At 45.9% G+C, this 13,627-nt stretch overlaps 1 protein-coding gene across 2 annotated transcripts in view; it reads left to right on the top strand.

Moving 5' to 3' along the window:
• The window catches only part of Dgkg (diacylglycerol kinase gamma), a 192,341-nt gene that overhangs the window by 32,492 nt on the left and 146,222 nt on the right, over positions 1-13,627 (top strand). For both annotated transcript variants that reach the window (XM_021184692.2, XM_021184691.2), the window contains exon 2: positions 2,733-2,967. In XM_021184692.2, the coding sequence (XP_021040351.1) occupies positions 2,901-2,967 (67 nt within the window). In that variant the 5' untranslated portion in view covers positions 2,733-2,900. The remainder of the gene's footprint in view (positions 1-2,732; positions 2,968-13,627) is intronic.

Here is a 13,627-nt window from a genome sequence, read left to right as displayed (position 1 = left end):
CTTTGTTTTCTGTTCTCTGTTGTTTGAGACAGGGCTTTGCTGTAGATAGCCCAGACTAGCCTCATGCTCACACTCCTCCCTTAGCCTCCGGATGCTGGGGTTCTAGGCATGGGCTGCCACAAACGGCTCGTAGAGGCGTTCTTAAACAGTCGTCTGTGGCGCCTGTCTTCCTCTTCACCCTATTTACTAAGCACTTGGTTTCAATTTCCTCATCCATTAAATAGAGACAGCAACACAGTCGCCTGTCACTTAATTATGGGGACTTGTTCTGAGGACTCGGATCTTAGACAGTTTCATCATTGTGCGGACATTGCAGAGAGCACAGACACAAAGCTGAATAGTGCAGGCTAGTTACTTAAGTAGCCTCCCCAGTAGCACAGTCATTAATTATCTCTATCGACAGAGCATTGTGTACTGGACGTGACTGTGTGCTATGCTTTCCTATCACTGACACTATAACGAATCTTTATATATATATACAGCCTTTACTACGATAAGTGTGAAACATATTGAGCTAGTGCAGTATGAACACTAGACTGTTACCAGGCCACAGGAATTTTCAGGTTCCACTATAATCTCTTGGGTATATTGAGTCTATTATAGCGTGAATATGACAGTTCTTAACATACATGCTCATGTAAGGACTCGGCTAGGTCGTGTGTTAAAACACATGACACAGTGTGAAATGAGTGTCTGTTAAGAGAAGCATCGGTAACTGTTCAATCCCCTAGTGTGTGTTAAACGACAATGCCAAAAGTCATTGCTTGCTTTTGACTAAATGATCATCCGGGACTAGGTCATAGAGAAAGAGGTCACCAAAAAAATGATAATAATAATCATAATAATAATGAAAAGGCAATACAACTGAAGAATTCCGTGAGCAGGAGAGATGTGATCTGGCTGGCCATGAGAAGGAGCAGACTAGGAGAGAGAGAGCAAAATTCAACGCAAGGAGACCAGCAGGAAGAGATGAGTGGGCCGGGGTTGGGCGGAGGACTGTGTGGTAGACAGGAGAGAGCATGGGATGGACGGCACAGTCCAGGACTGCTGCTGGGTTAGGCAGGAGGGAGGTGGAAAGCTTCCACTGGGCCTCAGCCTGTGGCTCTTCTGGGTGAGAAGCTTGAGGGGACCAGCAGGTGCTGGGCTATGGTACTTTGGGACATATAGGAGTCTCCAAGGGTGGCTAAAGAGTCGTAGCCACGTGCAGGACCTGAAGATCTCTGAATTCTCAGATCCAGATTGAGGACAGGGCTCAATGCTAGGGAGTCACAGAAGCTGTGAAGGGATGAAGTTCTACGGGGAACAGACGTGGGCTGAGGAGAAGCACCAGTGCTCAGAGATGGCAAAAGAAGATGAAGGAGACAGGGTGGGAACTCTCAGAAAGACATAAGAGGCTCAAGGGGGAGGGCTTCCTGCCAGGAAACAAGCTGTATAGAAAGAGATCAGAGCTAGGGAGAAGTGGGAAGGACCTGTGGGTTGACAACTCGTGACCTTAAGAAGACGTTGACAACAAATCCAGGCTGCATGCAGGTTAAGGAGGAGACCTGGCCTTCTTAGAAGAGAGACCACTATGAAGGCTTCCAGAAAAGCAAACATCTCACTCCCTACCACAGGCTCACCCCACAGCCCTTTCTTGTGGAGCTAGAATCTCAGTGCTTTGGTATAATTCATCCCTACCAGGCAGACCTGCACCAGCCATGACTACACACTGTTGTAAAGAATCCTATACATGTCTCCCTTCTGGGACCTCCTTTCAGCATTGCTAAAGCCTCACTCCACCTTGTGCGCGTGCGGGCGCACACACACACACACACACACACACATACAGAGAACATCCTTGAAGTCAGACCCAGAGTTCAGACTCTATTAAAACTCAGCTTATGGCTTCTTTACATCTCTTCCTTTTATGCCAAAGGTTTACCAACTTGTTTCTATCTTTGACCCAGAATAAAAGCATGCAAATGTGTGCACGTGCACGCAGAGGTATACGGTAAGGGAAAGTCGCCTGAAACAGCTTGCTACAGTGACGGTGCTTCTACTTTCAACATTATTCCGCTCCATGCTAATCTGCTTCATTCTTTATATGCCGATCCTGGCCTGCTAGGCTAATTTTATCACTCACAAAACTGATTTAATGAAACATACTATGATATGAAAGGTTAGGAGGAATGGCTTCTGTGCCCTTGTCCATCCTCCTAGCACCTGCACCCCGAGGCTGACAGACCCTCCCCCAAAATCCTCTTAGTAGCTCTGAGCTCTGAGAACTTCTCTCGCACTAGAGGCCACCAGCCAAGGGCTGATCTGAATTTCCACAGCAGCCCACAGCTCAAACTTAGAAGCCATGTGGTAGGACCTGGACATCAATAAGGGAGAGAAGGCTCCCCTTTCAAATCAACTAACCGGGTTCCTGTTCCAGTAGGATTCTGGGGGCATCTAAAGCCAGGGGTATTTTCTTTGCGTGCCTCTGGGAACCTAACACCTCCTTTGTGGAAGATGGTTCAGCTTCCCCGGTGTGAGAAGTATGGAGATCCTGTCAGTGGGCCAGTCTGACATTCAGCCAGAAGTGGAGCAGGGCTGCCACGTGCTGGCTTCTGGGCCCTCTCCAGATCTCTCAGAAGGTAGACCACACCCCCAAGAAACACAGAATCATTGCTGTCTTGCAACAGAGACCATGTTATGGTTTGTTTTTCCCCTGGCAACTCATTTACAACGGCCTTTGTGCTTTCACTTAGGAATTGCCAGCATTTCAGGATTGGCCTGGACCGCAGCAGGAATGTTACCTGAGGAGTAGCGGAAGTCCTTCGCCAGCTGCCGAGAGGTGTGGCCCTGAGCTGGGCCCCGCTTCTCGCTGGTGACCAGAACTCCATCTGTGTCTCAAGGCAATCACACTCAGCTGAAAGATGAGCGAAGAACAATGGGTCTCTCTCTCATCAGAAGAATTTGATCAACTCCAGAAATACTCTGAATGTAAGTGCTGGCATTCACAGACCCAAGGGAGGGTTTCATCTCTGTTAGGGACTTAATTCTTGGAGGGCAGAGTTACTGTAAAGCCATGGAGAAAGAGGCCTGTTGGATATAATTGCTTTATAAACACAGAATTAATGTTTGCATAGATATAAAGATGCAACCACTTTTATGCTCGACGGAGAATTTGGCGTACACACTGGAGAAAATACGGCAGGTTATAAACCCACCGTGGGCTCAGCAAGCACTATGGCACCCACAGCTGTATTTGGCTGAGTTCTGCCCCTTTCTTCCCAGGCACGTATTTCCCACCTGACAGTATCATGAGTGGATTCCCAGCCGGTTGCTCCTTTAAGCGTAATTTTACAAGACAACAGGTGCGTGGTGAGCTTGTTCCACCAACAGTGACTTCGCCCCACTCACGTGTTTTGATATCAGAGGCTGAACCCTTAGTTTATGCCTCTTTTTGGACTTTGTCCTAGGAAGGCCTCGACTCTTAGTTTCCCTTCTGCCGTGCCCAGGAACGCTTTCAGAATCAGGTCACATCGTTCACTACGAGACGCATGAGATGTGTCTCCCACAGGCCACCCCAACCCTGAATGGTGATAGGAATGTGCTTGGGCTGAGGCAGAGCCTCATCTGCATAAGTCAGGGACCCACCAAGTGCTCCCTCTGCTTCTTGGCCCTGTGGTATCACAGCTCTCACCGGTGACTCCTAAGCCACCACATCCTCCCTTGAGAGGAGAGGAGAGGAGCGGAGGCTGGGTGATAACTTAGGCTGTAAGGTGCCGCTGCCTGCTCAGCAAGAGGACCTGATTTTGGGTCCCTAGCACCCTGTGAAAAAAGAAAAGAAAGAAAATTCAGATTCTGTGGCAGATGCCTGACATCCCAGCACTGGAAAGAGAGATAAAGGAAGATTCTGGAACCTGCTGGCCAGCCAGTCTGGATGAATCAGCAAGCTCCAGGTTCAGTGACAGACTTAGACTTAAAAATATAAAGAGTGTGACTGAGGAAGCACACACACACACACGCACACACACACACACACACACACACACACACACGCACACATGGTCATACACACAAAAAGTAGACACACCCTGCATTCTTATTCAAGCCCACTGACTTGCTCCCCAAGATGAACCAGCGCCCCATAGTGTACTGGTCAGTTTTGGTGCTGGTATTATGGGTCCCTGGTCTCTTCTGTAACCTCAGTAGGTTTATAGAAACTGCAGTGCTGACTGGGAACAAGGGTAAATTCAATTTAACTAAACCTGTTCTCCAAGAGGTGAAAAAAAAGCATAAAGGTGAGCACTATCCTGTATGGTGAAGAATTCTGTTCAGGAGTCAGCTCTGTACTCAAGAGACAAGCAGAACACAGCTCAGAGACAGCGGAAGCACAGTGCTCTCTGGTACCACTGGCTAACAGTGCATATAAAGGCATGGGGAACTGCAAGAGGGGATAGTGGCATGGTAGACAATTGTACCACAGAGTGGGTGATTAAACAACAAAAACTGATTATCTCCAAGCTGTGGAGGCCCTGAGTCCGAAATTAAGGCATTGGCAAGTTGGCTCTTCTGTGGGCTAAAAGGAATGGCCTCTCCTGGGCTGTGCCCATGGCTTGTTGATAATCATGTTCTCCCTTAGTCTCCTCCCATGGTATGCAGGAGGTGGGGTGGAGCAGGGGGGGGTGTGCTCACGTGCACATGAGCGCGCGCACGCAAACATACACATTTGCCCCTTTTATAAGGATACAGTATAAAGAATTAGAAGTATCCACTCCAGCATGACCTCATCTTAACTGCTTAGGTCTACAGTCTTCCTATATCAGGTCCCATGTTAAGATGATAAGGCGTGGGACCTTCAGCATATGAGCAGGAGCCAAACTGAAGACATAGGAGAGAATCTACTTGAGTGACCTCTAAGTAAGGCCAGAGGGTCCAGATGAATGAGGTGAATAGAGAGGGAGGCAGAAGTCTGAGCTGGGGAGGAATAGAAGGATGAGGTGGGGTGGAGGGATGGGCTAGCATCAACCCTTTCATGTCAATTGTGGGCCACAGGACAAGTTGGGGTGTCACAGAGCCTAGAATCTGGAGGCTGTCTATAGAGCAGTTTGCAGCTGCTAGGCCAGGAGTCAGGCAGTGAAATCTCGCCTGAGCTAAGGAAGATTAGAGTGGGGAATTAAAGCTGGTTTGAAGGAAGTTGTGACAGGGATGTTATCAATCCACACATATAGAGCAAAAAGAAGCCAACTGGAGGTGCCACAAAGACTGAGCTCTGAGTGTGTCAAACAGGAGATCCCAGAGCTGGTGGGGACAGTTGGGGATACTGAGGATAAAGGTGGCAATGGCCCACCTACTTACACATCCAACAAAGAGGAAGAGGCAGCTCCTGTCCTCACCAAGTGAGAGATGGCACTCAATCATATCTCTGTGTGGCAGGTCTTAAGAAGGCTGGCGCTGGCTTTGCAAGGCTCGGCCCTGTCCTGCAGGGATGCCCTATGCAATTCTTTCACTTAGACACAGCCTGGGAGCCTTGTAGAATGTGGGAGGAGTTGGAGAAAGAACTAGAAGGCCAGCCAGGACCCCTTGTCGGGATTCTTCTGAGAGATGTGCTGTACATAACGGTACGAGTGGGAACACGGGTTAGGCTGCAGCTCTGACTTGGGGATCTATAGAAACAGCAGCTGGGGGAGGGGAATGAAAGAATAAAGGCTCTTTAGAGATTAGAGTTAGGAGAGAGAAGAAGGCAGAAGTTTGGGACTAGGGATCCCAGAAGGAAAGAGTCAGGAGACAGAAGAACCAGAAAAATAGCCAGGTTAAAGAAGAGCCCAGGAAGCCGGGTGTGGTGGCACACGCCTTTAATTCCAGCACTCAGGAGGCAGAGGCAGGGGAATCTCTGTGAGTCCAATGCCAGTCTGGTCTACAGAGTGAGTTCCAGGACAGTCAGGGCTGCACAGAGAAACCCTGTCTCAAAACAAACAAAACAAACAAACAAAACAAACAAACAAACAAACAGAGTGCAGGATGAGTGGGGAATGTTGATGCACACCTGTAATCCCAGCAGGGGATGCTGGGTGAGGTGCTCTGATGTCGTTATAACAGGAAAGGGGGAAAAAAGATAAAATTCTTGGAAAAATGATTAATCCTTAGAGGAAACCTTGAGAAAGTCACTTCACTGGTTTTAGATGTATTGTGTTGTTCAGTCAGATCGCATTGCCATAGCAACCACTCTCTCATAACCACATAAGCAGGAGCCTTACAATAGCAAAATGATGAAGGACACAGCCCAGGAACCGAGCTCTTTCACGGGTGGGGCTAGGGAAGAGGTGTTCTCCACTTGTGTTATGTAAACTCACACCTTCTCTGGAGGCCTTCTGGTAGGAGACACTATCTAAAAACTGCTCCTGGAAACATTGATTTGGGTCTATACCTGAAGTCAACCACACAGGAACACATGTCTGTGCTTGAGAGTAAGTTCACTGTGAGGCAACCATGAAGAGTGGTTATCGAGAAGCTACTGTGCTGTTAAGAAATTTTTATTACAAAATAAAAGCCAACTGTAGCCCTGTCTCTCAGGAAGTGGCTACAGGAAGATAGCAAGATGAATGCCAGTCTGGAAGACATAGCTGATTTCAGGCCAGTCTGGAATACAGAGCATGGGGGCGGGGGGGCATGACATCATCAAATGCTCGCACAGTCCTGCCCTGCAGAAGGTAGCGTCTACTTGCTTCTGACTTAGAAGGGAGGAGCTGGCTGTCTTCTCACCTACATCTCGTTGAGCTCAGCTGGACTCTTTTTCCTCTGTAATGATCAAGAATCTGCCTACATAGTCTCAGAGAATGTGTGGCTAGGGAGAAATGTCTTTGGAATAATGATAATAAGAGTTTAGTAGCCCTTGCATCTAGACAGCTGTTCAAATGCAGATTCTGACCCAGCAGGCTGGTGTTGCACCAAACCTGTGCATTCTTCACAAGCTTGCAGATGATGCTGTCGGTCCAGGGACCACTCTTTGGGTTACAAGAAGGTAGAGGTCGCCTGCTCCATTTCTGCACCTTCACTTGTCTGTGAGCCCAAGCTACGTAGGGGAAAAGTGGGGATGTTGCTAGCAATGCAAACGCATGAGTGAGTTACATCAGTCATTCAGATCGGTCATGATGCAACAGGAAGCTTAGCATCCTCTGACAGTTTTCTCACAGCAGTTAAAATTCTCTTTGCTTCTCTGTAAACTCTCTAACTCTTGTATTATGTGCTGCTCTGCGGCTGAGCTATCACTTCCACAGGATCCTGGAAGTGGTAGACCTGATCTGCTTCAGCCAGCCTCTGTCTTGGCTATGCATCCAAATCATATGGAAGGCTCCGAATAGTGCCAGTTCTCTGCCTAGGCTAATGACTATTCAATTATAATCTGTAGGTGTGGGACCTAGTCATTGGTATTTTCTAAAGCATCCCATATGATTTTAATACGCAACCAAGGTTGAGAACCTGGATTCTCACCACCCCCCACCCCCCGAATATAGGACACATGGGACAGGCATGATCTCTCCAACTGATTGCTTTTCCAGTTATCATTCCTTCAATAAGACTTCATTGAACATCTGCTTTATTCTGGTCTATGGGCTGCATGCTGGGAACAAACTGTGAATGGGTAGGGAGGTACAGTTGGGAGAACATGTGTGAAAAAACAAGTCAGTGGCCCACCACCAGCCTTCCCTGCATGTCTCTCAGCCTGCGCTGTGGTCTGATTCCTCCTCAGTGAAGTGACTGTATAGGCTCCTTGCACTGGAATTACTATGGTAACATCTTCCCTCTTCCAGCCCCTGCAGAAAACCCTGCTTTGGTTGTTCTTGGCTCCTTGGAAGAATTGCAAGGACTATTTGTACATCCCAGCCTTCTCTTGGTGTCCCCCAGTACTGCCACTCCTCAATCAGGAATTACCTACAGTTGTTTTAGTATTTATCCTCCTGGCCTCCACCTCATGGTCTTTTCTAGGTTGTGAGGGGTGAGCCTGAACTGTTAGCCCATCAACTGGGCATTGCTGGAGGTTGGTTCACCCAAGATGAGGGCATCCAATATGATGGTAACTGGTGTCATCATGGGCCTTGGTCTAGATCTACAGTTTCCCCCCGGATCCCAGTTTGGCACCTTTGAATTTCACTTCTGTAGTTGGGTTTTCAGATTCACTTTTGAAATGTTGACTCATGGTCAATTCCAAGTGTAACCATAGTGTTCACAGCTAGAAGATAGCCTATAAACTTTGGGGCTCTGGTTCCAAGTTTAACCATAGTGTTCACAGATAAAAGACAGCCTATAAACGTTGGGGTTCTGGTCCAGGTAGTGAGGCTGATTTTCTGCTGTCAACACAAGTCTCTGGTTGGTCGGCTTGCTCTCACAGAGAGCATCCTGGCCCCACAGCCTCATAGCCAATGCTCTGGAAACAGAGCCAATTTCTTGTCTTTTAAATAGTCTTTAACTTTTCTTCAATGCTAGGAATAGATGTTTAGTTTAGGTCCCAGGTTTCTTAGCTCACAAAACACAAAGAATAATCATGGTTTGAAATTTTTCTTAAAGCAGTTGTATCATCTACACACCCGACTTAGAGTGGATCTGTCTGCTCAGGGCCTAGCCAGTCTGTTTATACAGAACTTAGTCCAGCCTTGCCAAGCAGCTGGATAATTTGATTTGCTGGGTAGAGTTCTTTGGTACTGGCCCCTTAAACAATGGATGTTGTCTGCTGCACACATAGCAACTTCAGGCTTGCCATAGTTGTGGGCTTTTATTTTCAATAATTGTCCAACAAGACCAGTTACTTCTCAAGGTAGCCCTCTCTTCTAGGAACATAGCCAGAAGGCAGAACAATGGTCCTTACCTCACACAGCTTATATTTTAATAAATTAGGAAACTCTCCAATATATTTTTTTGCTGAGCATCCTGATGGGTTAACAGATCTTGAAACCAGGTTTTGGCACATATAGGAATTTCCCAGTTGACCCTAACATGCATCTAGATTTCAAAGCCACAGTCCTAGACTTTTAAAGGGTCATATCTCCTGACTTAGCGTTCATCTACTGGATGAAGCAGACAGCCATGACATAATCACTCAGATAAGTTAAACAGATAAAAAAAAAAAAAAAACCAAGAGGAACACACTCTTGCTCTGTGTACCCTTGACAGAATCACTCAAGTTTAACAAACTTTTGTTTCCCCTTCTCTAACATAGGAATAATTGTTGCATCAGTAACTGTCACCGTTGCAGTTACTAGCACAAGGCACATCTTCTGACCAACCCACAACTAATGGGAACTGTTGACAGCATGGTAGACATGGCCCTATTCACTATACTCAGAAATGCAACTTCACATCCTCTGAGTGTGTGCTGGCACTATGACGCAGGGTTTGGCAAGGGAGGTCTTTGCTGCGGCTGCACTCTTAGGCCCACAATAATTCCTGAAATAAGACAAGGGTTGTTTCTAGGATGCCTCTTACTGTAACCACTCCTTCCTCATGGAAAGAAAAATCTCCTGAAAAGAAATGGCCAGAAAGTGTCAGAGGAGATCAAGAGAAAGAAATGTCCCCCACATTTGAGAATTGGGTTGTTTCTCTTTTTGAGAAGTGTTGTAGTGGATCTATGAAAACCCTGTCCTGGCTAATTTGATGCCAGCTTGACACAAGCTAGGGTCATCTGCAAAGAGGGAACCTCAACTGAGAAAAATGTCTCTGTCAGATTATACCTGTAGGTAAGTCTGGGGAGATGACTTGATTAGTGATCGATGTGAGAGGGCCAACACCTTCTGGGCTGAGGGTCCTGGGTGGTGTATGAAAGCAAACTGAGCAAGCCACGTAAGCAACAGCCCTCAATCCCCTCTGCTTCAGCTCCTGCCTCCAGAATTCCTGCTTTGAGTTCTAGCCCTGACTTTCTTTAATCATAATATATGGCCGATCAGGATGTGTAAGCCAAATAATGAACCCTTTTCTCTCCAAGTTGCTTTTGGTCATGGTCTTTACGAGAGCAATAGAAAGCTAACAAGACAAGTGCCCATAGGGCGAAGTGAAATCATTTCTGAGAAGGAAGGCTCTGATGGGAAATTAGTCATAAACAGTTTGGATGGTTCAAGAGATTTATTTTCATTTAATATTAGGATTTTGATTAAGTATCTTAGATGGCTTTCTCATTTTTTTGGTGGTGTTTTTTCAAGATGGGATTTCTTTGTGTAGCCCTGGATGACCTGGAAGTCACTCTCTAGATCTGCCTGCCTCTGTCTCCTGAGTGCTGGGACTAAAGATGTGCGCCACCACACTTGGCTTCGTTTTTCTTTTTAAGCTCTTGTTAAGTGTGAAATTTGATAAGTATGTATGTATATATGCACACATGTAAGTATCACAGCAGGTTTTGGAAATAGAACCATAACACTTCAGGGTCAAAATTCTGCTAAGTTCAACTTGGGAGTTTTTAACATGCGAATGATATTAAAGAGTATGGGTTCTATAGAATTTAACCTTTGATTCCCAGTTAAAGTACTGAGTTTATCCTGTCCTTATAGAAGGCACAGTAAGGTATTTGCTTCTCAGATTTGCATTGTTTAGATCTTGGCACTTTAGCTGAGTTGAAAGCAAGCCACTAAAACATCATAAAATGCAGACTTTCCCTAAATTATATAGCTGCTTGTGCGATAATGAAAACATACTAGGAGTGTGACTGAGCTCTGGCCTACTTCTCAGCTCTCTTCCCTTCAGGTTCAAGAGTGGGATTTGGAAAACAGAGTCCTAGCCAGTTGCTCCACCATTCAAAACACCTATAATGATTTTGAACCAATGAGCTTCCATTAGCATTCAAGATCTCCATAGACATGGCCCCAATGTATGCTCCGATTGTAACTTTTTCTAGATGTTTAGTGGAGCCCTTTATCTCTGTTCACTCTATCTCTTCTGGGAAGAGTCCTTCAACTTCATATCCACCTTTAAAAACTTTACCCAGGCCTGGAGAGGCAGTATGTGTTTGATCCCAGTACATCAGAGGCAGAGGAAGGCAGATCTCTGCAAGTTGGAGTCTAGCCTATCTATAGAATAAGTTCCAGGACAGCCAGGACTGTAGCCCAGAGAACACCTATCTCAGAAAAACAAAACCAAAGAAACACACAAAAACCAAAATCTTTCTCGGGTGCTTCAGACACCAGGGTAGCTCAGAGCCAGCCCCACTTGAATGAACCTCAGTCTCAGCTTGACTTTACTTCTTGTTCATTTGGTACCAGCCTAGTCACCACGACAATCACACTTGACCTTGTGCTAGCAAATATTTGCTAAGCAATAATGGATCATGCTGAGGAGAAAGGACACAGACTCTTGAGCCAAACACACCCCTGAAGTCCTTGCTCCTGGCTGGGAAAGTCCCATGAGTTTTATGAGTTTTAACTTTGTCGTTTGTAGACTGAAGGAAGTATCCCCTTATTTGTATGAAACTGGCAGAAGAGCGTTTGTGAGAGTTCACAGGTAAATGTCCTCAACAAGAGGCAACACACTACTTAACCCTTTCCCCACCAGCCCTTTTACAGTGCCTCGAAACCTCTTACTACCCACAGTGCTTTCTGAACTGAATGGAAGCAACCTAAATTGTTGCCATCTGCTGCCTTGATCCCACTGAGCTATTAGCTTTTCAACATCTGTTCTGAGTTTCAGAAAGAAATTTCCATTTTTAGGCAACAGCAGCATAGCATTTTTGAGTAGCATTTCAAAATGCTTCAATCCTACAGTGATTATCACTTCTGCTTGATAGACTTCCAGTCAGCAAAACCACAGAGAACAGCCCAGCCCGGGTAGGATCCTTCACTCGGATGTTTAAATAGAAGCAATAATGAAGCTTGAAGAAGCTTTTAATTACCCACAATTCCTGGAGGCAGGGGAAGCACAGGTCAAAGAAACACTGCTTTCTTTCACAGTCTGCTATGTCAAACCACACATACACACTTGATGTGTTTTTATGACAATTATTGATTTCTTTTGTCCTCGGTTCTTACGAACTTCCTGAAAGGCAACAACCAGTGATTTCCCTGTAGTTTCTGAAACTTTTTAAAGATTTATTTTCGTTTCATGTGTATGAGCATCTTGCCTGCACGTGAACAGTGCTCTTCAGGGCTGAGCTGTCTCTCCAGCCCCTTCTGGATTATTTTCCATAGATAACGAAATTTTTAAATCACCATGCTTCCTGAATACCCTAAATATCCATTTCCCCTTCTGAGCAAATGTCACCTACAGGGAGCAGTGATGTCGGGAACTGCAGAGGTCAGAGACTCAACTTCCAGAGGAAACGTCTCCCTGTCAGAAAGACGGTAGAGCAGCTGCAGAATATTAAATCAAGCAGGTTAATTATAAGACATAATTGAGGTTAATTTTTTGTGTCAGGATGAATAACTCAATTCTTTCTGTCGAGACGGGAAATAAAAATTAAGGAAAAGGGAATAGAGTTATCAGGATGGAAAAGCTGGAAGGCAGCACCGTGCCTGAGTACAGTGTTTCAGCACCAAGGGCAGAACCTCGCTCACCCATGCTTCCCACCGAATATAATTGATGAAATGCTTTTTTTTCCCCCCGTTTTTTGGGGGGATGGGGGTGGAGGGGTCTTTATGTGCTTTGTTGTTGTTTTGAAAAGTATGGGAGGTCTATTTGTTTGTTTGTGTGTTCGAGATAGGGTCTCTTTGTCCTGAGACTCTTGATCCTCCTGCCTCAGCCTCTCGGATCCTGAAATTACAGGTGTACACTACCACACTCAGCTCAAGGTTTGGTTTGGTTTGGTTTGGTTTGGTTTGGTTTGGTTTGGTTTGGTTTGGTTTGGTTTGGTTTGGATTGGTTTGGATTGGATTGGTTTGGTTTGGTTTGGTTTGGTTTGGTTTGGTTTGGTTTGGTTTGGCAGGTTTTTTTGAGACAATATCTCACATACTCCAGACAGGGTCAAACTCACTATGTAGCCAAAGCCAGCTTGATTCCTGACCATCCTGCCTTCCCTTCCTGAGTGCCAACAAAAATTTTAATGTTGTAAGCTTTTACTCAGAAGCCAAGATTGTGGTACAAGCTTGTAAGGCCAGCACTGGGGTGGTGGAGCTCAAGTCATCCATGGCTACGTACTGAGTTAGAAGCAAGCCTAGGACACTTGAGGCTAAGTCTAAATAAATAGATTCCATTCAGATGATTACACATTCGCCTACATGCTTAGAATGTGTTTTATGTCAGATCTTGGTTTTATATGGAAAGACCCAATAGCTATTACAGCACCCCAGACATCCTCCGTTGTACCAGAGGCTGTACCAAGCCCCAGAAACTCCTGCTGTCTAACACAGCACCCTTCATGTGCTTTGTGGGTGGGATGCACATGTTTGTGTGTGCATGTGTGTTCATGTAGGTGAACATGCACGTGAGTGCGTGTGTGTACAGTGACCAGAGGTCACCCTTGGATGTTGCCCTAAAGGTGTATCCTCCTTCTCAAGGTCACATCTAGGCCCCCAAGGTTAGCAAGCACCCCGCTGACTGAGCTATCTCCCATACCAATGTTCTTTTCTTTTCTTTTTTTACCTGGAGAAAGAAAGAAAAAAAATCTTCTCTGGCCCCCAAATCAAACCGTTGAGGGAAGGAAAGAGGTCAAAAGGAACCAGGAAGAATAAATGTAAATAAATTT

This window comes from Mus caroli, chromosome 16, assembly GCF_900094665.2.
Source record: "Mus caroli chromosome 16, CAROLI_EIJ_v1.1, whole genome shotgun sequence".
Lineage (NCBI taxonomy): Eukaryota > Metazoa > Chordata > Mammalia > Rodentia > Muridae > Mus > Mus caroli.
Note: the sequence above shows the minus strand (reverse complement) of the source record. Positions and strands in the feature narration are given on the sequence as shown.